This window comes from Mya arenaria, chromosome 8 (assembly GCF_026914265.1).
Source record: "Mya arenaria isolate MELC-2E11 chromosome 8, ASM2691426v1".
In the NCBI taxonomy this organism is placed as follows: domain Eukaryota; kingdom Metazoa; phylum Mollusca; class Bivalvia; order Myida; family Myidae; genus Mya; species Mya arenaria.
This window is the reverse complement of record NC_069129.1, coordinates 54,693,422-54,720,979: the sequence shown is the minus strand read 5'-3', so window position 1 is coordinate 54,720,979 and position 27,558 is coordinate 54,693,422. Positions and strand designations below refer to the sequence as shown.

General features: G+C 37.8%; 1 protein-coding gene across 3 annotated transcripts; it reads right to left on the bottom strand.

The window, feature by feature from the left end:
• Positions 1-2,630: 2,630 nt before the first annotated feature.
• Positions 2,631-27,158, bottom strand: LOC128244930 (protein-glutamine gamma-glutamyltransferase K-like). 3 transcript variants are annotated; one of them, XM_052963084.1, is made up of 18 exons: positions 26,880-27,158; positions 21,963-22,245; positions 20,874-20,982; positions 20,210-20,367; positions 19,672-19,802; positions 19,050-19,203; positions 18,521-18,672; positions 16,941-17,054; positions 15,047-15,221; positions 13,133-13,271; positions 12,109-12,218; positions 11,741-11,903; positions 8,825-8,958; positions 7,219-7,310; positions 6,503-6,707; positions 5,082-5,251; positions 3,587-3,723; positions 2,631-3,450 (listed from the first exon to the last, which is right to left on the bottom strand). In XM_052963084.1, the coding sequence occupies exons 2-18, from the start codon at positions 22,222-22,224 to the stop codon at positions 3,309-3,311; spliced, it is 2,547 nt and encodes an 848-aa protein (XP_052819044.1). In that variant the 5' UTR covers positions 22,225-22,245; positions 26,880-27,158; the 3' UTR covers positions 2,631-3,308. The 3 variants fall into 3 exon arrangements, with proteins under 3 accessions (XP_052819044.1, XP_052819045.1, XP_052819046.1); XM_052963085.1 differs by lacking the exon at positions 26,880-27,158 and adding an exon at positions 26,504-26,653; XM_052963086.1 differs by lacking the exon at positions 26,880-27,158 and adding an exon at positions 23,288-23,416.
• Between the last annotated feature and the right edge of the window lie 400 nt (positions 27,159-27,558).

Genomic DNA, 27,558 nt, shown 5'->3' with positions numbered 1-27,558 from the left:
GTGTTGCTTGGGTAGACGAGTTGTGATTGGTCTCACAAGAACGACATGTACACTATAGTGTGTTGCTTGGGTAGAAGAGTTGTGATTGGTCTCACAAGAACGACATGTACACTATAGTGTGTTGATTGGGTAGAAGAGTTGTGATTGGTCTCACAAGAACGACATGTACACTATCGTGTGTTGTTTGGGTAGCAGAGTTGTGATTGGTCTCACAAGAACGACATGTACACTATCGTGTGTTGTTTGGGTAGAAGAGTTGTGATTGGTCTCACAAGAACGACATGTACACTATAGTGTGTTGTTTGGGTAGAAGAGTTGTGATTGGTCTCACAAGAACGACATGTACACTATAGTGTGTTGCTTGGATAGAAGAGTTGTGATTGGTCTGACAAGAACGACATGTACACTATAGTGTGTTGCTTGGATAGCAGAGTTTTGATTGGTCTCGCAAAAACGACATGTACACTATAGTGTGTTGCTTGGATAGAAGAGTAATGCTCGGCCTCACAAGAACGACATGTACACTATAGTGTGTTGCTTGGATAGAAGAGTAATGATCGGCCTCGCAAAAACGACATGTACACTATAGTGTGTTGCTTGGGTAGAAGAGTAATGCTCGGCCTCGCAAAAACGACATGTACACTATAGTGTGTTGCTTGGATAGAAGAGTAATGCTCGGCCTCACAATAACGACATGTACACTATAGTGTGTTGCTTGGATAGAAGAGTAATGCTCGGCCTCACAAGAACGACATGTACACTATAGTGTGTTGCTTGGATAGAAGAGTAATTCTCGGCCTCACAAGAACGACATGTACACTATAGTGTGTTGCTTGGATAGAAGAGTAATGCTCGGCCTCACAAGAACGACATGTACACTATAGTGTGTTGATTGGATAGCAGAGTTGTGATTGGTCTCACAAGAACGACATGTAAACTTTAGTGTATTGATTGGGTAGCAGAGTTGTGATTGGTCTCACAAGAACGACATGTAAACTATATTGTGTTTATATGTTAGAAGAGTTATGCTCGTCCTAGCAAGAACTACAGGTTAATTATCTAGCGTTGCCCTGGTATAAGAGTTCTGCCCCTCCTCGCAAGAAGACGGGTCAACTTTTTTGTATTGGATGGGGAGAATTCTGCTCGGCCTCACAAGAACGACATGTTAACTATATTGTATTGCCTGGGTAGAAGAGTTATGCCCGGTCTCGCAAGAAGACGGGTCAACTTTTTTGTATTGGATGGGGAGAAGAATTCTACTCGGCCTCGCAAGAACGACATGTTAACTATATTGTATTGCCTGGGTAGAAGAGTTATGCCCGGTCTCGCAAGAAGACGGGTCAACTTTTTTGTATTGGATGGGGAGAAGAATTCTGATCGGCCTCGCAAGAACGACATGTTAACTATATTGTATTGCCTGGGTAGAAGAGCTATGCCCGGTCTCGCAGTTAAGATAAAATTATGTAATGGTGTCTACACCAGGGAGTAGAGTCGACTGCATCTTTACCAAACAAACAAACAAAATTGCGGAGAGACATGATGAAGTAAGTTTAATCTTAATATCTCATTTCTAAAAAAGGCATGAGTATGAATTTTAGCCTGCAACTTGCAACACAATATTTAGTACAAATCTAGTTTTTTGTAAATTTAAGAAAAATGTCGTAGTTATTTAACAATTTGTCATGAGAAGGCACAGTCGATTATCCTCCCTGTACATAGCTCGGATTGGTGTCGTTAGAAAGACTGATAAACTATATCATGTTGTCTGGAAGTTCTAATTGTCGTCTCAAGTTCTGTCTGTTATAAATAAAATCCCATTATACTTAAATTTGCCATTTTACTCCATAGATAGTTTTCTAACATATTGTTCAAATCTTAATCGTCATGAAAAAGAACATTTCGTATCGATTGATGTAAAAATAAAAAAGGACCAGTCAATAGTTGGACCGTGTGATGAGGTTAACATTCTCAGTCATATAAAACGTATAATTGCATTGTCACTTTAATCAAAACACGTCTATGAGAATTTAAATGATGTCAATGGAGTTCACTCACGACGTTGATAAACTGAAGCCTGTCTATTAAGCATCCATAATGGAGGGCATACCGCCTTTGACTGTAAATAATATTACTGCTATGGGTGATAGTAAATGGTCTGAAAAATTGCTTTTAGATCTGAGTATATAAACATACTATTATGTAAAAGAAAATTGAATGAGGAAGTTCTTTTCTAGTCACGAGAAACATTTTCTGTCCATAGAAATAACGTGTTGGTGTCATTTCTGGACAAAGTATGAAATGGTGCTTGAACGTCGTGTCCATCTCCTAGATTTAGATCCTTGCTACTTTTTCTCAACGTGTGTTTTTGAGGCGAAGGTTTGTTCGTCCATGGCTAAGAGTGTAAGATGGATTCATCCCAACCTTAGCTTAGGGTGTTTTGCGGAAACTGTTTCCGCAGAAATATCTGCGATAGGGTTGAGATGAACCTATTCGCCATTGTACATACTTTTTATCATTCTCAATTAAACAAAATATAGAAAATATGTTTTTTTTTACATACGGGTATGTTTATCTTTGTCGAAGAAATGATAAGGATTTTCACATTCTCCACATACAACATAAAACAAATGTTATAGAATATATTTATTTACAGAAAGCATTAAAACTGTTAGACTGCATTATTATGAAATAAACAATATCGAAAGTATACAATTCAAGGTACTCTTCCATCATATTAAATCTCCCTAATATATTACAGTTTTATGGGATTAGAACTCAATCAAATGGCATGTTTTGTCAATGGGTATTCTAATACTGATTTTTTGTGTAACCTTATATAAAATATGAGTTTATTTTTTTCTCAAGAGTTCCATCACTCACATATCATTCAACCACTGTGATTTATAGTTCAAGAATTGTCTCAAGAACATAGTAAAAAACATAAAATATGCAGTTGAGCAAAATATACATCTCGATCATGTTTCAAAATCGCACTCAACAATATTCTACAAGAGTAGACTAAAACATGGCTACCATAATGTCATACATGTAAAATGTCTTTGTAGAAAAAAATATAAGAAAAAAATAAGCTTGCACAGATATCAAACAAAGACGTTTTGAAAGGCGTATAATAACAATGTAAACGTCAAAAAACATTCACAATGTTAACTTCTATAATACATTCAAAATGTAAAACTCTATAAAAAATAGTGTCTGAACAACTATAGTAGTATTCACTACTGTAATGAGTATATGGCTAGGGAGCCCCTTAGGGTGATGGACGGCAACCAGGGTTCATCAAACGGTGCTTAGGGCAGGACTGTGATGGAATCGGACCCAGCAATGTCCATCAGCGTCTTACAGTCGAAGCTGAACGCGACCGAGTGCTCCTTGATGCGGTTTGGAACCAGCTTGAACTTCTTTTCAAAAAGACCATTCGCTGGAACATCACTGGAATTTGGAGATTAAGAATTTTAATTACAAGAAGTGATGTTTATGTTCGTTTAAAGATTTTCAGACGCATATTCTAAATTTGTTTATTCCTATAAATAATTTGATATAGCATCTAAAAAATCAAAAGACTCACTCGACACTTTCGTCCTCGATGTCATCGAAGGCGGCGCTCTCCATTGATATCTTGCACTCCACGAGCGGCTTTGGGAGCGGGTTGGTGAAGGACACTTTGAACTCGACAGGCTTGCCAAGTTTACACTCGCTTGGACTCTGTTGATTATTTAGTTTGATTGAATAGGAAAGAAATGGATTGCACTTTGCAGAGCAGTCGGAATAGGAGAGAAATGGATTGCACTTTACAGAGCAGTCAGAATAGGAGAGAAATGGATTGCACTTTCAATGTAGAGTGTAAACAATGGGAGCGAAAATCGATTGCACTCGTAGTGTAGGGGTAATAGGACCTAATTTGTATGTACTTTGCAGAGCAGACGGAATAAATGCAAATTTTATTTGTTCTTTGTAGAGCAGGCGGAATAGGAACGCACTTAATTTGTACTTTGTAGAGCACGCGGAATAGGAGCAAATGTTAATTGTTCTTTGTAAAGCAGGCGGAATAGACACGAAATTTGTATGAACTTTGCAGAGCAGACGGAATAAAGCAAAACGTGTTTGTACTTTACGGAGCAGACGGAATAGGAGCGAAATGTGTTTGTACTTTGCAGAGCAGATGAAATAGGAGTGAAATATGTTTGTACTTTGCAGAGTAGACGGAATAGGAGCGAAATATGTTTGTACTTTGCCGAGCAGACGGAATAGGAGCGAAATGTGTTTGTACTTTGCAGAGCAGACGGAATAGGAGCGAAATTTGTTTGTACCTTGCGGAGCAGACGGAATAGGAGCGAAATGTGTTTGTTCTTTGCAGAGCAGGCGGAATATATATATGAGCGAAATATAATTGTACTTTGTATAGCAGGCTAAATAAAAGCCAAACTCTAATGCAGTTTGTAAAGTTTGTGCAATAGAACGATATACGTTGTACATTAAAGAGCAGGCATAATATGAGCAAAATGTAATATACTTTGTACAGCAGGCATAATATGAGCAAAATGTAATATACTTTGTACAGCAGGCATAATATGAGCAAAATGTAATATACTTTGTACAGCAGGCATAAAATGAGCAAAAATTAATACACTTTGTACAGAAGGCGGTGAGGAAGCGAAATTTGTTTGTAGGTTGTAGTATTTGAAATGGAAGGGCCACTTGATAGCTGTAGTGTTTATAATGGAAGGGGAACTTGATAGCTGTAGTGTTTAGAATGGAATGGGAACTTGATAGCTGTGGTGTTTAGAATGGAAGGGGAACTTGATAGCTCTGTGAGGTGTACTAGTGGATACAATAACCCAGGGGGATGACATGAATGAAAAATGACTAGTCGAAAACCTACGCAGCGTGTTAAATCAGCATCATATACGTGAACGAAGAGAACATGTAAAAATATACAACATGCACTTAGAGGCAATCTTAGGGAATGCACAATATTAATAAACTCGGCGTTGATGTTTAACAACGGCAGTCATATTATATTATTATTTTTTAAGATCATTTGATGATTTTAAGGCAATTACCTCAACATCGAGGTCCGGTCGGCGGAAGCGGAATTCGTGTGTCTTTAAGATACGTTCATTACCGCCTGTCAGGTTCACGATGACGGCGGTGCCCTCGATGTAAAGGTTCGCCTGCTCGATCAAATGGGGAAGGTAGTTTTCCACCGTCAATGTGTCTTTCCACGTGTAGGCTGTAAACATAGAATGTATTGGGTCAGTTTATACTAATTTAATTGAGCTGGATTATGAAGTCAGCCATAACAAACGAAACAAATATGAATCACGATCGAGTCCGCTTCCTCTGTAATGCACCAGTCAATTGTAACCACGCCCCCTCCCCAGGTCCGGGGAATAGCGGGGATTTTGACTTTCGGTCCAGCCAACCCCGGCTAAAATCACCGCCCTGCGGGAACGAACAGATGGTAAAATCCCCCCGCACCCCAGGGACCCTAGGTTAAGCCCATTCCCCGCTATATTTAAAGAGAAAACCACCGCATTCACCCGGCCCTGCGGATCATCTGAAAGGTAAAAACACGGCCCCTTTCCCCGGCTATCCCCGGTATACCCCCGGACCTGGGGAGGGGGCGTGGTTACAATTGACTGGTGCATAAGTACCAGTGCTGTTCGGGGACCATTATGATTACCAAGAATGTTTGGATCTGGTAAGGCTCAAATTCACGCCTCCTTTGGATATACCACTCAGATACAGCAGCCAGACAAGTGTCATTTCTGCAGTTTTCACATGATGTGATGTCAAGATACACATCATGCTCTTTTGTTTTGTTTGGAAGAGATATCGCATGTGACCCCAGCAATTTTTATGAATAAACATACTGGTATGTTACTCACTCAAACGAGAAAATGCAATGCAAGCCTTATCAAAAAGGTAAGTTGAACACTCCTTCAATTATATATTTAAATTCATATATATATAAAGTGCAGTCTATGTCGCTGAAAAAGCCCCGCATTCGTTGTATTACTGGAGTTAGATAAGGTGATTAGTTTCATCAAACACTTCGACAAACCTGTTTTCAAAATAATGTTTTGAAAGTGCTCCGTCAGACGGCCGTATTGTGAAAAGGTTTGTCAAAGTGTTTTAAAAAACTTATATCTCAAACAAACCCTGGTAAAAGCCCGAAGGCAGTCCTCCGTACGCGGCCTAGATTGTGCCATGTTCCATTTAATAGGGTAAAGAAATGGGGAAGTTATCTTTGTTTAAAGCCTTTATTCGAAGCAAAATTTTGCCTTCCGACGTAGCATTTATGACGCAATTTATCACGTGGTATAGACACACTGGAAATGGTGTACGTGTCCTAATTAGAGTAGAGATACGTTATCATTTGTTTTTGAGACTCGAGGTCGTGCTTTCGTTAAGAGCTACATCATGTTTTGACGCTGTCGGTAGCACACCAGTGAATTAAGGCAGCTTTTATTAGTCTTACATTTTCCTGATTCCACAACCTGAGTATCTAATTTCGTCCTGTAAAATACGCGTCCTATTTGCCCCGTGTAGGTCTTGTTGGCCACTTTGATGGCAGGTTTCTTTATAATCGCGTCCTTGTCCTTGTTGTTCGTGACCACGAACTCAATGTCGAGGTCAGAGCCGATCATCACCTCGTTGCTGTGTTTCAGCTGAAACTTCAACTCCTGAGGAAGAGAAAAACTTATACGGCATCTTGCGTTTAATGATTCACTTCTTCTCCTAAATAAAATGCCCCACAGTCAATCCAATTGTTTTTATTGACTGAAAAGGATGAATAAGTATTGAAAACAATGGTTCTTATGAAGGATACCGTGTTTAATTAAAAAAAGTGCAGAAAACACGGTATTACTTCTAAATGTTGATAGTTCATTAATGTAAATCTTTTAGTACTCACCAGTCATTTAACGTCTGTTCGTTTTCAGCTTTTTAATACATGGTTAAAATCTTGTTATCAGTAATGAATAGTTTCCATAAATACATTATATAGAAAGCAGGTAAAGGTTTATCACTCCAAATTTATGTTTGTAATACATGCGTATGTATTGATTTTAAATAAGATTGTAACTTTAAATATTTAGATCCGCTTCCAGACATTTCTTACAACAGCGATGGTTATAATAATATAAATGACTTTAACAATTAACAAATGTAAGTATGCATGCATGATAACGACACCTGTTTTTCCGGTTCCTCGGTGTAGACGCCCGACTTAGGTCTGCTGGCGGTCTTGTGTGCCATCATCACAGCGCGGCGCTCCTCCTCAGAACCTACAAGTCCAAAAAAATGTTTGTGTATAATATATAAATACCTATTATTAATTTAGCTGGACTGCAACAGAAAAGTTGGTGGCTGAAAAGCGTTCAATATAGGTTGATATATATTTTAATGCATAATCATGTTTAATTAATTTGACCTAAATGATTAAACAAACAAGAGGGCTGTGATGGCCCTAGGTCGTTCACCTGTAAAACGGTCTAAACTGTTTGACAGGGATAAATTTAAACCAACCTTTCTGACAAATTTTCAGAATATTTGGATTGAAAATGTAGTCTCTAAATAGCTACGAGGTTTTTCATTACTAAAGCCCTCTGACCTAGTTTTTGATGCCAAATGACCAATATTCGAACTTCAGCTGGAAATCATCGAAACAACCTTTCTCATAAATTTCCATGATATTTAGACTGAAAATGTAACTTTTAGAGTGTTAACAAGGTTTTTCCATATTTGGGCCCTGTGACCTAGTTTTTTACCCAAGATGACCCAAATATGTACCTGTACTAGAAATTATCGAACCAACCTTTCTAACAAATTTCCAGGATATTTGAGCTGAAAATGTCACCTCCAGAGTGTTAACAAGGTTTTACTATCTGTGGGCTCTGTGACCTAGTTTTTGACCCCATATGACCCATATTCGAACGTGAGCTAGAAATCAACAAAACAAAATTTCTGACAAATTTCAAGGATATTTGGGCTGAAAATGTTACCTCTAGAGTGTTAACACGGTTTTTCCATATTTGGGCTCTGTGACCTTGGTTTTTCTATATTTGGGTTCTGTGATCTAGTTTTTGAACCCAGATGACCCATATTCGAATTTGAGCTTGAAATCATCGAAACATGTTTCTGACAAATTTCCAGTCTATTTGGGCTGAAAAAAATACCCACTTTTCTCTCAATGTTAGAACTAATTATATAATCATATGAACAATACAAGCAGTTTGTCACTAATGTGTAGTTTATTGGGTATATAGAAGAATTTCCGCGTATCTGCCTTTAAAGGGACTAGACACAAGATGGTCCCAACATCGGCATATACAATATTTCCTGAAAACAAGTCTAGAATTATTAATACGAACTAGTATGAGGACGATAAAAATTAATTTACATGATGAAAATAATATTTATCGCTGTCTCAGCTGAGTTTACCCGTTTAAAATAGCGCATACTGGTTTCCCAGTTTATAGTGTGTACATATTAAGCATGTGTAGGTCCCGTGATTAGTACAGATACTTGTACAAAGGTATTTTTAAATTTTCTGGGATTTACGTGGTAGATAAACCCAGTAAATATCGCTTTGAAAAAAATATGCAAAAACTGCGAAAGTTACATGTGCCGTAAGCGATGTGATACATCAGTAAGTAAGATTCAAACCATTATTCACAAAGATATCAAGTTTTTGACATTTTCTTTTCTTGCAATGGTATCATCTGGTGTCTAGTCCCTTTAAAAGTTGACGCGTAACTAGACAGTTGTGACGCCTAGTAACGTGTGTGAAAGTGCGTACCTTCTTTGAACTTGTACATGTGTGTGACGTCAAAGCGGCGCACCTCGGACAACTGTTTATACTTGTCTGCCTCGCTCACCTTGATCTGATACGGTTTGCCATCCGGGATTTTCGTACTCATTTTCATCCCCACGCTAAATAGAAGAATAGAAGGATACATATAGAAGGAAAAATTTAAATGTATTTTACCTCACGTGACATTGCCGTTCAGTTTGAAATAAACTCATTGTCACCATTGGTTATTACGTTATGTCTTACTAGTATGTGCTAGCATCCGATATTTATATAATTATACTAGCGAATCCACCCGGCTAGTGTCCCCACCTCTAAAATCGCCAAAATTTACTTTTTAATATAGGAGAAAAAGAGTAAGGAACTAAGCCCAAAATAAACCATTTCGGACTAGAAAATTTTCTTGGGGTACCACCCCAATCCCCCTTGTAAACACTTTAAACCAAATAAATTTTGGTTCTGAGGGAGGGGCGCAAGTCAAAAGGTTTCTCCATCTAAGTTACGCCCCCTCTAACGTCAAATCTTGGATCCGTCCCCTCATACTCTAGTATATCCGTAAAGCCCGCGGACAATAATAAACAGAGAATTATTGTTTGTTTCAATGTATGATCGTAATATATTTCACCGAGTGAGCAAGAACAAGCTATATATCAGAAGTGGCGTAGCCACAAGTGAAATATTTATTTTTGGTGTTTACGAGGTGAAATTTAATGCATTCTTAACTATCCTTACAATCACCATTGTACTATAAGGACATCTCGGGAGTGTTCATGTTTAATATCGCTGAGTTCTGCTTCATTGTCATCCTTTTCAGAAAACTTCAGAGTAAACGCATTGAACGCAGTCATTCAGCGATTTTTCAAACAAAAGGAAACGTGAACGTAAGTTTGACGTCAAGGAAACAGATCAGTAAGAATGTTTTGTTTTAATATGGATAAAGCACGAAATGACTAAGCAAAAGCATCTTAAGCATACATGATTTAGTTACTAACATATCAAAGTCAACAAAATTAGAAATAGAAACACATCGTTAAAAGATGGCTATAAATCAGAATACAAGATGACGTCACGAACAAAATAAAAGAGGGTATATTGCTTAAACACTTTCATTTATAATCGAGTTAATATAAAAAAAATGAAAAAAAATGTTATATCTTAGTTTGCTTTATTTGGTTTTATTTTCACCTATCTTGAAATAATATCTTATTTAACCACTGGTACCGGATTTTCAAACGCAATCATTTAATAAATCTCCCCCCCCCCCCCCAAAAAAAAAAAACAAAAAAAAAAAACAAACACTTATAATTCCAAACTAAAAATTTAAATACCAAAGTTGTAAAAAAATATTGAAATTTCAAAATAAGCATTTTATACTGTTTAAATTATATATACTAATAAATGTGCACATAAATATTTTGCAAAATAACCAAAATATCACACTAAGATAATTTCAACTTGAGGGTTACTTATTCAACTCATGCCATATTAATAAATAAACTAGAAAGGCCGCAATGCCACGAAACCATTTTTTCAAATGTGTTTATTTTCACTGAAACGTTCATCCTAAGTTTCATGACATTTACCTTGACCCCCATCCCTCAAAAGCAATCCCAAGCTTGTTTTTCATATAAACTACATACTCACCAAATTCCATCACTATTCATCAATCCTTACTACAGCTATTATCGGAAACTTTTCTATTTTAAGTAAACTTGACCTTGATCCCTACCCCTCAAAAGTAATCCCACACCGGCTCTTTATATCATGTTTCCAAGTTTATTTAACATCACTCATGTCATAAGTACATGGCAAAAAGAGCATGAGTACATATACAATACAACATAATGAGGCATTACAAAATATATTGGACATAATAATACAGATTTTCTAAATATTAATATTTTTTATGTTATTGAAACTTTAATATCAAACATTTATAAATATATGTGGAGGAGAACATAGTGTTACATTCTTATTCTAAATTTGTTAACAATACACTTGAGGAATTTACATTATTTTATGAATTTTATATCATCAGTGGGATTGATATTCATAATTACTTTAAATTTCCAAACATAAGGATATCGGTATAATTGTCTGTCAATAAATCTTATTCTAGCTACATTCTAATAAATAATGAAATTCATCACCAATACTGTTTTTATCACAAAGTTCGCATTTTCTATCATTCAGTTCTATATCAACTACCTACACTACTAGTTTCATCACTATCCACCCATTCTACCTAAAGTAAATGATCCTGCCCCCAATTTCTCGAAACTTCTTAAATCTCTTATAACAGGATTAAGCTTAACTCACTATTTTTATTTTTCTATAATTTGCATAATATTTACTTCTTTAAGAGTTTTTATACTTTAGATAGGAATTTTCTGTACGTTAATTACATTGAACCATTTTTCATTAATCAAAATTCAATTTAATTATGTATTTTGGCTAATTGAAATAAGCTACTTAAGCCTGTTAAGCTTAAGAAGTTTCGAGAAATTGGGGTCGGAAGCCATTATTCTATTTTCAGTAACCTTGACCTTCAAAAGCAATCCCAAGATAGCTCTTCACAAAAGCTACCTACATACCAAATCCAATATCCTTCAATGCTTATTTAGGTTATTGGGCGGAAATCAATGTTTGGCGCATGCCCGCCCGCCCGTCCATCTACGAAGCGTTATCCTCATTCTAATAAACCGGTTTTCGTTGAGACCTAGTTACTTGCTTCATTTTAAACACGGCCACAAATGCACCCTTCCCTCTAATATATATATATATATATATATATATATATATATATATATATATATATATATATATATATATTGCCTTAGCCATTAGATTTTAAGGTTAAGCCGGCTGTCTGGTCCCCAACTCTAAACAAGCTTTCACTTATACCTTCGCTTTACGATCTTTATACACTTGTGCTGCCCGTTGGGCAGCTTCTCCCAGTGAACCACGTCGCCATTCACTTCTGCAAACACGAAGCCGGAGTCGAAGTTGGTGTCACACAAGCCCTCTTTAATCGCAGACAGCGGCGCCGGACCGCACGTATAAACGCCTATTTGGTCATAAAATGAAAACGTATTTTTAGGTCATGACGTCAAATCGAAGACATCGAATGCTTATATCCTAGGTGGGGTTTTTTATGGCTAAAGGAAATTGACGTTGACATTGTCAAGTAGATCTATACCTTTGATTTCTAATGAATGGTGATGTTACGAAAGGATTTAATCGCAAATTTAAACAAATTACGATGAGTTTACCTTCACTCGCCTCCTGCGGCGTGGCGTCGATCGCCTGCCAGCCGTCGTATTTCTGGCTTGGCTCCAGATCCGGCCGCGCCAACCACACATCATTCCACACATGGAAGTTCCTAAAACACAAGTGAAAGTTTCACGTGCATGGTCAACTGCAGCAGTTTCCCGCCATATTGTCTTCTTATATGTAACCTATTATTATGCGCCGTTGTTAAAACCACCTGTTTCAAACTTGATTAAGTTTGTGCTCTACAGTAGTGTTCACGATAGAAAACGCTTAAAGGCCTAGTTTAAGCCTTCTATAAGTGACCCCACCCGCCACCCCCACCCCCCCCCCCCCAAAAAAAAATGTGTATAGTTCACAACCTCTGTTTATTGAACTTTATCTACTTGCCTTGATCCCTCTTATCTGATCTCCGATCTGAGTATCCTGTTGTGCAGTTTTAGAAGTTTTATTATAGAAATGATGTGCGTGAAGTTAGCACCGTAGCACCGCAACACCGCAGCACCGAACACCACAGGCCTCAACTGCATTTTTCGATATAGAAATGGACCCTAAATGGCCCTGAGCCTATAAATGAATACACAGGAAATTGGCCCCTACTGTGACACCAGTGCAATTAGCAGGAGATGCACAGCAGGGGATTATCAAGCCAAACATTCCTTAAACTAGGCCTTTAAAGGTGTATGCGTTTATTGGCTCAGGGCCATTTAGGGTCCAATTCTATAATAAAACAGCCAACACTGCACAGCCGGATACTCAGATTGGAGATCTGATAAGACAATTAGGCAATAAGATTAAGATCAATTAACAGAGGTTGTGTACAAATACACGGGTTGTTTTTTTTGGGGGGGGGGGGGGGGGCGGTCACTTATAGAAGGCTTAAAATAGGCCTTTAAGAAAAAGAACATATCCTCTCACGGTAAAACCATTTTATCATTATCATGTTAGCTGTTCGAAAAAAGAGGGATATATTTCATGAGATAACATAATTTTTTTCATGTTTTAGCCAGGAAAAAGGCCGCTTACCAAATGGAATCGCTGTTGAGGTGCTCTAATGGTTCCGCTTCGCTATCAAAGTGCTTATCAATAGTCAAGCTCCCGTCTGTGTCATGGGCGGAGGCGAAGTTAGTCACGGAGCGGCACGGGATGCCTAGCGCCCGGCACACTGAACATGGTAAAATAGTTATGGTATTTAGAATACAATCTACTTTTATAGCCAATGAATTTTCAGAAAGTCATATATAAATCGATATACTTAATCATTTAAAAAAATTCAACTTTCGCCGGTGTTTAAAAATCCGCCTACTGTCACTCATCCGATGCATACTCCCTGCGCAAGATGTTACGTTGACAAATGTATCAGCAAATGAGGTTGTATTTTAAGTCAATAAGATGACCTGAAGTCATAATCCTAATGATTAAGAATGCGCTTGTTCCAGAAGCTCACTCCGTCCATCCGTTAATCTTTAAGAATTAGTTTCATGTGATCTAAATATTACATGTACTTTACACAAAAAAAGTAAAATGTCAATGCACGTTTTTTTCTCAGTTGAAAAAGCGGCATTATTCAAAGTAACAGAACAGAACAGAACAGAACATTTTGATCACAGGTAATCTTTACAGTTCTGTGTGTATCATATACATTTATATATATGAACATTACAACTTTGCAATGTTGTGAGCGATATATATAATTGACATATAAAGCTTCAACTGAAACGAGTACTATTGTAAGTCATCGAAGTAAAGTACAATAATATTTGTTAATAACCAGGATATCGTTTGCATATGTTTTTGCAATCAATATTTTAGCCAAAATAATGGCACTGTGGTTGACACATTTTGCGCTTTCCGACTCTAAATTCCATCTGAAACAGGTGTGTCAAGTTTCATCTGAATTTGTTATGGCCAAACAATACCATGAGTTATAACGACGACATATTTAAAAAAAATTATATACACATATACGATACTTCTGGCGCATGGGCGGGTACCCGCGCACCGGGGAGGTTTTGGCGACTTTGGCAATTTTAGTACCCGCGTAGTAACCGCTACCCGGCCAAAACATCAATACCATCTAATGTGTTTTTCCTTATCACCTGCTGCTTGTTGAAGTGAACGAATAAAGTGTGTCTTCTCCACGTTCTTTTTCATAGATGACACCCCCCCCCCCATCTCCCTGTTATGACTAATGTCATGTGAAAAGAGACGGTATAAACAATAATGACAAACATTACAAATTGTCCAAACATACTTGTTTCAGACAACTTGGTTACTATTAACGATCGTGTTTATTTTGCTGCGTAAATGTATGTACGGGTGCTCGCGGAAAATTGACGATTGGGAACCCGGGTACCCGCGGGTACACACTCGTCAATTACCCGCTGGTACCCGGGTTCCCAAACGTCAATTTTCCGCGGGCACCCGTACATACATTTACGCAGAAAAAAACACGATCGTTTATTGACAAGTGTGAACCTGAGGGTAATTGGCGATTGTGTACCCGCGTGTATTGACGAGTGTGTACCTGAGGGTAAATGACGAGTGTGTACCCGCGGGTAATTGACGAGTGTGTACTCGCGGGTAAGTGACGAGTGTGTACCTGAGGGTAATTGACGAGTGTGTACCCGCGGGTAATTGACGAGTGTGTACCCGCGGGTAATTGACGAGTGTGTACTCGCGGATATTGACGAGTGCGTACCTCAGGGTAGTTGATGATTGTGAACTCGCGGGTAATTGACGAGTGTGTACACGCGGGTAATTGACGATAATGTACTCGCGGGTAATTGACGACTGTGTACACGCGGGTAATTGACGAGTGTGTACTCGCGGGTACTTGACGAGTGTGTACCTGCGGGTAATTGACGATTGGGGACCCGGGTTCAACATTTCTACTCACCCACTCTCTAGATAGAGCATATTTAATCTCTTGCTACATACCAGTGGTCGTGACGCAAGAGAACACCCAACATTGTCCAAAATTGACAGGACGTCCAGTCTTCCTGTACTCCTGTAAAATCTTCACACTCCCCACCCACGCCGTTGGCCTGGTGCCGCCGGTATAATCACCCGACCAGTTACCCGTCAGAACACCGCCATCGTCACTTGAGTTTACCTGAATTAGCAATGCAAGAAACGTGTGACCATTTTTATTCATTACCTATTAATTAAATGTACCCTGTTCTATGCAGCGTATCAATTCAATTCAAGATATATGCTGAGCATCCAGTAACTTCTGGTGTTGGCGAACCCGATGCACTTATCAATATATAGTCAAGGTCAAATTACACCAAATCGAAAGTGCCTACTAATTAATACTAGCTAAAGAACTTCAGCGAACACGTTATATATTACCTTTTTGGACGTGTTTAATGTGTTGTAAACATCAAAAAATTAAATATCAACATTAAAGTTATGGAAGCCAGAACTAAATTAATACATGCATTATTTCTTTTAATTAGCACATTGGTCGTGAACCAAAGTATGCATAGTTAAACCATTTTAGACAACTGGCTACCTTGCCAGGTTTTGTAGGTTTTGAAGCCGAATAGTTTGTGATCTCAAAAACAGACTGATCATGCTGTACCTAAGTACTAAATCTTCTTTGTGTTGTTTACATTTTCACTCGTACTGAATATTGTCATTCTACCGAATACACAGATACGTCCAACCAGTTTTTATTATTTCTTAGGAGACACACTATTTTTTCTAAAGTTGTTTTATGTTTAGTACATAAGTGGAGCTTTCTCCCCATTTATAGTTTACCATTTGAAGCTCCTCGGCCGTTTTTATTGAAAATTTGGACGGTTTACACACTCAAAAAGTGGTACGTTTAAGTCCGCTGCAAGTAGATTGTGTAGTTATTTTATTTAGCAGTTAAACTTTATGACTTAACTCTTGGGATTCTTAATTATGTTTGCAATAATACACTTCAATGGTAATCAATTTAAACTGAGATCAGTAAATACAACTCTCAAACACTACATTTAATTAATGATTTAATTCAAAATTTTACGAACTACTTCAACAGATGTACCGGCATACATCCGAGGTTGTTTTTGATAAAAATGGCCGAGGAGTTCCGAATGATAGTGTACGGCTCGTGTAGTAATATCATTCTGAGTTATCTTGCATGCTTAATGGTCCTGCACTGTCCAACCTTTGAGCGTACATCCGGGGTTACCATTTTAGTCACCTACACTAGATTTATGACATTTAAAACCGTTTCCAGCTTTTCAATATGAAAAACGTGGATTTTGGAGTATTCGACAAAATAACTATTGCAGGGCATAGGGGTCATAGTGGACTTAAATACTTTCAGCATGATTTATTGTAAAATAATGTGTGTGTGTTTTGTATTTTTTTCAAGTTCATTCATAAAACTTCTGTTTAGACAGACAGGAAAAAGTGATTTCGAGTGCAAATATGTAAAAAAAAAAAAAAAATTGCAAAACACGATTTGAGAGCGGAATGGCTTTTTTTTTCAAAGAGCGCTAAACTCTTCAGTTTTTGCAAGAGAATTTCAAATTTAACTTTGCTTTTCTTGAAAACTATTTCCAAAGTAAAAAATGAATTTTATCAAACGAAAAATTTAGGGTTATCATAAAGCAGAGCGAAATTTTGACGCTGAGGTCATCGTTAGTCAATATGTACCTCCCCCCCCCCCCCGCCCCGCCCCTAACCCGGAAAAACGTGAAGTGCATTTGGATTTAATCGAAGCTTATGGTTGCAGGCACAACGACGCGACGGTGTTGTATTTAGTTCACGTAACTTTAGTGCAACCACGTTTCCATTTATAACTTTATCTTACGGTAAAATAAACTCAACAACCTACCATCTTGGCGATCATGCGAGCCACTTTGAGTGGCTGTGACATCGCTCGTATGTTTTTCTCTCCAAAGCCCTTCCGCACCAGCGAGAAGGACACGTCCAAAATACCCTCTTCAAACTGAAAGTAAAGGAGTCTACAATAGTTAACACGTGCACCACACGATAGATAAGTCAACCTCCTTCAACAAAGAGGAATGATTCAACATCTAAGAGAAATAGGCCTTGCTACACACATATAAACTAAAATAAAGTATACCCTTGTCTGTAATGACCAACATTAAATACCCGGCGTCTTTAACAAGGGTATTATTGACAATGGTCAACGTTTTACACCAAACGGCGACAACAACGCCAACAAGACGGTTTTAAGAACAATGGTCACGCTAACTGCCGACAACACCAACATCGCTGATCAGAAGGTGTTAAGGACAATAGTCAACGTTAAATCCTCGACGACGACGACGACGACAACAACAACACGGTATCAAGTCCAGTGCGGAAGTTATGACGCCGACCACAGCGTATCAAGGACTATGCAGAAGTACTGACTCCGACCACACGATATCAAGTGCAATGTAGAAGTTACGAGATCACCTATGCTTTATATTTGAAAAAAAACGCTTGTCTGTTTTTCTCAGTCGGTCAATGGACATAGTCGCACATGTGCGAAGTTCCACGATCAATGGGCATAGTCGTACCTGTCCGAAAGTCCACGTTCAATTTGCATAGTCGTACCTGTCCGAATGTCCACGGTCAATGGGCATAGTCGTACCTGTCCGAAATTCAAGGATTATTGGGCATACACGTACCTGTACGAATGTCCACGGTCAATGGACATAGTCGTACCTGTCCGAAGTTCCACGATCAATGGACACTGTCGTACCTGTTCGAACATCCACGTTCAGTTGGCATAGTCGTACCTGTCCGAATGTCCACGGTCAACAGGCATAGTCATACATGTCCGAGGTTCCATTATCAATGGGCATAGTCGTACAAGACCAAAAGTCCACGTTCAATTTGCATAGTCGTATCTGTCCGAAGTTCCATGATCATTGGGAAAGTCGTACCTGTCCGAATGTCCACGGCCAATGGGAATACAAGTACCTGTCCGAAGTTTCACGGTCAATGGGCATAGTCGTACCTGTATCAATGTCAACGGTCAATGGACATAGTCGTACCAGTTCGAAGTCCCACGGTCAATGGGCAAAGTCGTACATGTCTGAAGTTCCACGGTCAATGGGCATAGTCGTACCTGTCCGAATGTCCACGGTCAATGGGCATAGTCGTACCTGTCCGAATGTCCACGGTCAATGGGCATAGTCGTACCTGTCCATAGTTCCACGGTCAATGGGCATAGTCGTACCTGTCCAAAGTTACACGGTCAATGGGCATAGTCGTACATGTCCGAAGTTCCAGGATTAATTGGCATAGTCGTACCTGTCCGAAGTTCCATGGTCAATAGGCATAGTGTTACCTGTCCGAAAGTCCACGTCAATTTGCATAGTCGTACCTGTCGGAAGATCCACAATCATCGGACACAGTCGTACCTGTCCGATATTCCACGGCCAATGGGCTTAGTCGTACCTGTCCGAAGTTCCACGGCTTAGCCCCGCGTGTGAAAGCATTCCCCCGGTAGACGCAGCCGGAAGGGTTGAGCACGTACTCCTCCAAGTCGTACGTCTCTTTAGAGTTATCCGGGTTCACCGGTTTCCGCTTCTCCATGTACGTGCCGTCATCTAGGGGGGAAATAATGAACACTTTTATTCGTTCGTTTTGTTGTTGTTGTTGCTGTTGTTGTTGTTGTAGGTGTTGTTGCTGCTGTTGTTGTTGTTGTTGTTGTTGTTGTTGTTGCTGCTGCTGCTGCTGCTGCTGTTTTTGTTGTTGTTGTGGTTGATGTTGATGTTTTTAAGATAGCGTCTTTTATTACTCATAGCATTTATTTTCATAACAGAGATCAAGATTACCGTATGCAGACTATCAATCCACTGTGTGTCTTTTTATTTATACTATCAAATAATAAACATTTAATTTGTGTGAAATGTTATGACTAGAGCAATATAAAAATATGTATTTTACATGAACTCCTTGAAGAACGTACCAATGGTACACTTACCTTTGCACCAAGGGTTGAAGAGGATGGCTATATCCGTGTCCAGCTCGTACCGGAAGACGAGAGTGGTGTCGTTACCGTCCTTGTCCTTCCCGGACGCGTAGCTCTTTACCGTCAACGTCCATTCGCCGATAATACAGTTGGCAGGCACGAATATCTATAAAAAGAGAAGTAAATTAGAGGAAGTCAGTCGTAAACACTTATTTATAAACGCTATCTAATTGTTTAAACATTGGGGTATAATTTAAGTAACGTATATGAGCATCTATTCGCGCCATTTCACTGATTTGGCACTGTTTCAGACAGGAAATTTCGTTTGTATTTATAAGTTGGCAGCATTATTGAATAAACGTTTCTTTCATAACACAGGAGGCAGTTACGTTGATAGGAACCACCGCATTTGCCCCCCCCCCCCCCCACACACACACACACACAAAAATATGTTCAAGACAAAAATGATTGAAACATGATCATTTATCACAAAAACCTAAACATCAACCAAAAAATCCACGTAAAAATCCTAATATATCATTTCTTATTATAATAATAATTCGGCATCATGAGTTTACAAGATATTAACTCGATCAAATGCAAAGTTTCATGAAAAACGTTCGAAATTAAATACCTGTAGGGAGATTTCGTTTCCGTTCTGCGCGAGCTTATTGGCGCCCCACTCGTCGGCCTTGTACGTTCCATTTCCGGTCTCATCCACCTCAAACTCCGCTTCCGTTCCACGTGTAGGCACGGGATCCTTGCCTTAGATAAATGAACATCAGCATGATAATGTTGTTGAGTTCTATGCGGAACGGTCCATCCACGCCGCGGCGCTTTGGCAATTTAGAAACCAACCTACATTTTCAGCCAATGAAATTGCAGACTATTAAGTTAACGAGGCTTATTCAATATGAAATTCAACTTTCGCGGGTGTTAAGTCAGTTCACGATGCTTACTCCGCCCATTCTTAATAATCAAGATTTTACTTCCTGTCACGAAACTATTATATAGAGCATTTTGAGCAATTAAAGATATATGGACCGTTCGTGGCTTATGTGCAAAAAAGCATCCAGAGACCAACCCAGCTTTGAGAATAATATGCGGTTTAGGTTTATGGATATATTACACACTATCTTAATGTCTGTATGTAAGCAGAAAACTATTCTCACCCAAAGCGAAGTTGATTTTAACGTCATTGTTCTCGTTGCTGTATGGCCTGTCAAGTTTTAACGTAACCTTGAAGCTATCCCCGCGCCTGATAACGAGCTCCGCCGGAAGTTCATTGCCGTCCACCTTCCGCTCCTTCGTCCGCATGTAGTCATCAGTCCTGGAGATGGACAAAGGGAATCGTAACAACTCGGCCATCTCCGGTAAACTTCGGGATAGAGCCTCGTTAATACGGACAAAGGTACTTAATTGTTGCTTATAAATGTTGAGGTAGGCTTTGCGTCGATATATCACAAACATCAAATAGAGGCCAAAGTGCTTGACAACGTATAACCTTCAAGGGCGGATCCAACATTCGACATAAGAGGAGGCGTAACTTAAGGGCGTAAGCTTTTGACTTGCGCCCATCTCTCTGAACCAAAATTTATTTGTTTTTAAAGCGTTGGCAGGAGGGGTTGGGGTATTCCCCATTTTTTTAACAATTTTCTAATCCAAAATGGTGCATTTGTAGAGTATTTTATTATTCTTTTTCTCCTATACTATAGTATAACTAAAAAGTAAACTTGGACGATTTTAAGGGGTGGGGGCGCACCCGGCACCCCAACCCCCAAATCCGCTAGTGACCTCAGTTACAAAATATGTATAAAAGGTAGAATATGTATCTACTTGTGCTTAAGCGTGTTATCCGGGATGTGCAGATCAATGTCCAGTACATTGAGTTTCTTGGCCAGCTCCTCCTTTGGCGGTTCCGTTCTCACGGGCTTGGGTGGGGTCTCTACGTCAAAAACATATCAAATGTTTGTTACAAAAAACAACAACACCATAACACAACGCAATCGAGGTAAAACATTTTGAATTACCAGTGTTTGATAACATGACAAACTACATTCCCTCGAGTAAAAGCTTTAGAAACTTGTATAAGACAATGTCTTAAACTATCGCTATTCTTCTCTGTGTATTTATGAAGTATAACGGAATTCAGTACCGTGGATGACGACGATGTATCAGAACACGTATTTACATCGAAATTCGTACGAGGCTTGATCCAGAATAACGGGAACTTATTTTATAACAATAACAATAATAATAATAATAATTATAATAATAATAATAATAATAATAATAATAATAATTATAATAATAATAATAATAATAATAATAATAATAATAATAATTATAATAATAATAATAATAATAATAATAATAATAATAATAATAATATAATAATAATAATAATAATAGTTATCATTGCACATAAAACATATAAACTTCACATGCAGTGCAACATACAGTCGAAACTCGCTATGTCGAACTCTGTTATCACGATGTTTTGGTTATGTCGAACATATTTCGAATATGTTGGGTTAATTTATATACTTTTTGTATTTCGTTTCTATCGAATTTTGACTGTACATGATATCATTCCTGTAATTTTCAGAGCATAACATAAAATGTTCTATAAATTACATGTAAACAATTATTGGAAAAAAAACAACATTAAATCTGTTGACATTTCCAAAGTTGTTTTTTATATAACTGTTTATTCACTTCACATAACGAAGTATACCTAATCTAACCCTATACCAAACCCTAACAATCGAAACTATAAAAATGTTCATGCAAAAACTTACGTTTTGCTTAGCTCGACCGTTTCTTTGTTCTAAGTTTTCAGCACGTAGTCAGTGGGTTTCGACTGTCATCAGTAATAAGTTAATAACACATGCATCTATGACTTGAGTGGCAAAAAAAACCTACCGGGCCTCTCTTCCTCGGGTTTTTCTTCCGATGAATGGCGCCGTCTTCGACCGCGTCTGCCAAATATACTGTCCCGCTCCCAGTAGTATGGCGTCCGCCGCGCCCGTCCGTAGTAATACTCGTTCCAGTAGGGCGAACTGTATCCATCGGAACTGGAGTCATTGTCGCCGCTCCTGTCGAAGTTGTATCTCGGATTGTAGCTATAAGAGTAACTCGGGTAGTCGAACGAGGGGTTGAAGAAGCTCCGATAACGGCCGTACATGGTTGGTCAGGGATTGGGAACCTTCAATGATATGGAAGAAATATAAATTTTGATGTTGCTACGGAATGAATGAATTTCATTCAATGAATGAAGAGTTTAACAGTGTTATATTTACAAACATGAAACTCTCCCTCACCTCCCTCCCCCCCCCCCCCCTCTCTCTCTCTCTCTCTCTCTCTCTCTCTCTCTCTCTCCCTCCCTCCCTCCCTCCCCCCTCTCCATCTCCCTCCATCCCTCTCCCTCCCCTTCCTCCCCCTCTCCATCCCTCCCTCCCACTCTATCTAACTCCTTCTCCCTCTCCATTCCTCCCTCCCCTCATTCTCCCTCTTTCTCTCTCTCTCTCTCTCTCTCTCTCTCTCTCTCTCTCTGCGTAAATCTAACGCATAAACAAGGCACTGTCTGTGGTTTGTCGTTTGCTTCCTTTTCATGTACCGGCAATTTCAACAAATATTGAAACGCTTTTATGAAAAGAGGTATCTTAATTCAGAAATAAATTCAGCACCGACATGTCTTTTGCGCATACAAATCATACTCTTATGCAGATTATTCGGGATTTCTATGAAAAGCTATTCAATCGAAAATATTATATGTCAGCTGTTTATTCATCCTTTGTTTTGGTCATATAGAGCATATGTACATTTATTATTACGATCTTAATATAGAACGATAACTTCCTTTATTCCTCCAAAATTTAAGAGGTGAACGAACATAAAAACATATACCACATTATAGACAGTAAATAAACATTGATGAATACATATCATACCATTCAGCAAGTTTAACAAACCCAGAATAGGAAATAAACAGTAAATTGACATACCATTTTTAAAGTACAAATAACTTTCTAAACTCTGCGGGAATTGCAAACAAAAATAAATAAATATTAAGATAGATTACAGCAAGTGAATAATAGTTATGTTCAGATATGACTTATAACGGACAAATACTACTATTCAGTCTGATTTTTGAAGTTCTTCAGATTTTCCTATTATGTAAATTTTATCCGCAGTCTGGTTTTATTGAGAAAAATCTTATATGAGGAAAAATATCGTTAACGCCCTACCTTCCAAACAATTAGAATGATCCTACAATGTGTCTTCCTATTTGCCAAATGGAGTGGATTTTTACCTACAATTCCTCAACTCTTCTATTTCAGTACAAGGCCACAATGAATAATTCTTTTCAATTCCGCTCAATACATAGCCGTGCAATTATGGAGTTTTGAAATCAATTCTTTGTAAGAGATCTTGGTCAGTTATCTTTTTATAATCTGCAGTTGTAAAGTGCATTCCGCGCCAATAAATAGCGAAAAAGTAGATCAAAACAAAAGCCAAGGTCGGCCGCATAATTATAAATCATTATTATGACAGAAAGTTTGTTAAAAGATAAAAATGTATTTTTTTTAGAGATCTATGTCAAATATCTTTATATTTATTTATTATTAACTTTTGTATAAATTTTGATATCAAAATATATTATACAGTATTGAACAAGTGATATATCAGATATATAGATGTATATGTGCAGATAATGTGAACAATATTTAAAGCTGTCGGTTAGAATGAATGTTAATTATAGAAACAGGAAGAAAAAGGAGAAAGGTAGCTAAGTTCCGTGTGAAAAAATATACATAAAAAAATATCGAAGTCTGCTCTGTAAATAGAACAGCTAATTACATATATGACCGTCGGCCTGTGAAAACGACCCTTATCGCATATTTTATCAAAATGTGTTGTTGTTGTTTTTTTGCAAAGATACAAAGTAAAATATATGTGTGTTCTAATAATACCAACTATAATGAAATGCATTCGTTTTTTAATACCAAATTTCAGTATCAAAGATCATAGTAATGACGATTCTTGAAACATTTTTTTAAAGAAGACACGTAATCATTTGCAAGTTTACTGTCATTCAATTATAGGTAATAAATTGAAACTATATTGTATAACTATTTACTTTTCGGACTCCTGTTTGAAGTTGTTTTAAACGTATGTTTTACGTTTATCTCGTATACTTGAAATTAGCGAATGATATTTTAGAAAATATGTGTATTCTAGAGTTTTAAACATGAATTCATGATCAATACTATCAAAGACATTTTAAAGTCTGTAAAAAGTTGTTTTATTTTACTCGCATGGTGGCAGCGAGAAAATAAATGACACTAAATTGTTCTGACCTATTTAGCCGTGTAAAAGGGAATGAAGAAACACCCGTCTTGAATAGAAAGTTTGTAGAACTTTATAGGTTATGGATGATCGTTTACAATACGATATTAAACTGTGTTTTTTTTTTTTTTAAGTATAATTATGATTTATAATACACTTTTATAATGCAATAATAAAGATAAGATAACATTTCCTCTCTCGGTTTTGATTGCAATTAAGCAACTTATAAATGTATGCAAACAATTTTAACTTCCCTAAATAAAAACTAAACTGCGGCCTTCGAAGGACCAGCATTTCTCACTTAACTCTTGTCTTTAATGCGCAAGGGAAATAGTACGCGAGTGTTTAAGTTGTTAAAATCTTCGTTGATATGTTCATTTATGCGTGAGTTTGAGAAGTTAAATTTCCCTCATCATAGCCACGCTTTTTAATCTCTGCACACGAATTTGACAATAATGGGGCGGTTTTTCTTCGTATTTCCCTAATCGATGCGCACCATAGATTTCCCTCATTGCCATATATGTATGTGCGTCCATATTTGCCGTGCTGTTTCGTGTTAGGTCTGGTCGCTTGTGCGTCCATATTTGCTGTGCTGTTTCGTGTTAGGTCTGGCCGCTTGTGCGTCCATATTTGCTGTGCTGTGTCGTGTTAGATCTGGCCGCTTGTGCATCCATATTTGCCGTGCTGTTTCGTGTTAGGTCTGGCCGCTTGTGCGTCCATATTTGCTGTGTTGTTTCGTGTTAGGTCTGGCCGCTTGTGCGTCCATATTTGCTGTGTTGTTTCGTGTTAGGTCTGGCCGCTTGTGCGTCCATATTTGCTGTGCTGTTTCATGTTAGGTCTGGCCGCTTGTGCGTCCATATTTGCTGTGCTGTTTCGTGTTAGGTCTGGCCGCTTGTGCGTCCATATTTGCTGTGCTATTTCATGTTAGGTCTGGCCGCTTGTGCGTCCATATTTGCTGTGCTGTTTCATGTTAGGTCTGGCCGCTTGAGTCCTTGATAGCGCATTATGCGTTTATTATTACGTCGGCTGTATTGTTTAAGATCATTGACCTACTTTTCTTTTTGTTCTTCTGTTTTAATATTTTCTGCTCTTTCATTTAATCATTTTCCATCTTTTGTTTGACAAGCTCCTTCTTAAGACTATTGTTTAATAAAGCTCACCTTTTAAGATCCCAACTCTGTGTTCCATTGATTTTAGCAAAGTGTCATTTTTTCTTCTAATATATCGATGACAATGGGCCGATTGTTCAGAACCTTGTTATAGCTAACAATGTTGTTAACGTCATCGTTGTTAACTTTCAAATTAATATTCCTCTGTAAGTTCCACAGATACACTTATGATCTGCAGTATTCCTAACAAGATTTGAGACTGTACTTGTTTTGTTTAAATATATGAGAACATCATCAAATAGTTCACCTTTAAAAGTTTACAACCATGTCGTTAATCCTGTCGTTAACTTTAACACAGTTGAACAATCGAGCCAATGTTTTGTATGAAGGAGCTGTCATTTTTTGTGAGCACGTTGTTCAGTTTTTGGTTAACGTCATCCAACTTATGTATTTGTATTTATGTTTATGTAGCACATGCGTCTGTTACTTCTTCGATTATCTGTTTACAGTCTGCAGTTGTACAGTGCATTCCGCGCAAACAAACAGCCAATAAGTAGATCAAAACAAACAATCTGTCGCATAATTATAAATCATTTATCCCTGACAAGGGCACAAAAGCCAAAATAAATGTTTAGTGCGATGCATTTTAACAGGCAGTGTTCAAACAGTTTTTTTCCCTTTATATTCATTGTGCGTAGCTTAAGACACGATTACAATATTGTGTGTCAAAATTGTTCATGGTATTGCTTACTTTAGCTAGCAATGAAGGAATACCATGCACATTTTTGACAAATTGTGATAAAGGTGTGAAATAAATTAAGATGTATCGTATTGCTATAGCAACGTAGTAAACTACTCAAAAATGAAAAGATCGCTGAGTACAGTCAGAAAAAGATGACACAAGTGTTTAGTTCTTCTTTTGAAAAAGAAAGACATAATACTATAAAACATTTTTTTAATTTGTATCTAGCCCTGCAGAAATAGAAATAAGTTAAATAAAATTACCTTAGTCCAAATCAATAATCACTTTCTATTTAGCAGCCTCGCGCCAATAATGATCAACCCGCGATAGATCAGTGTTTACATGTTACTAAGGCGAGATATTGGATCGCTTTCATACAAATGAAGCATGCTGTATAATGCCTTACATTTGTGGCACACATAGACGAACTTTATTGCACCAATGAGTCTAGCGTATCAAACAACATTGTATCGGGTAGTTAGCTGGTCTTATAAGGCATAGTTTATAGTTTTCCACATTCAAGTATTATATATCTACCTCTTTTAATAAAGACTATGCAAACATGGTCAGGGGATGAAACTCCAAAAACCTATTTAGTTAGATTGATTTTTTGCAATAAAATATAATGAATATATCTACCTCTGTAATCAGTTCAAGCATGCATCCACAGGATCTTCTCCTTTTAAAACCCAGAAAAAATCTTCTCCTACAGTCAAAAATCGCTGTCAACGGCTTTAAAGCACGACTTTATGACACCCTTAAACCACTGCAGAATACTAGAACACGTAAGTACTTCAGCACGTAAGAGGCATCACCAACCCACTCATACACTTTACAACTTGCAAAACCAAATACACTTTATGTCATCGGCGAAGCTTAAAAAATTACGCCTTTTTGAAAGAGCTTTCATACAAGCAAACTAGATATGTAAAATTAGAAGCCTTATTGTACAGAAGCCCTTGAAATAGACTTAGTTCTCATATTTCCTTTTTCAGTATTGATCGAATCTCTTTGGACCATTCAAGCATGTTCATGCTAATTTATCCTTCAATATAACATTCTTTGCCATTTTAATGATTTATATAACATCATTGATTTGGCACACTAATATCAGTATGTTTATCTATTTCTTTATCATGGCAAATGTAAAATTAGATTTTAAAATAGCTAGTTTATTATTTGCGAGACATTTGCGGTGCTCGGAAGCGACTTCCGGATATCAGTATTTAATGAACTGCAACCAACTGTAGCTAACATTTAAAGCTGCACTCTCGCAAGATATACCATTTTTACAACTTTCTTATTTGTTGTCTTGGAA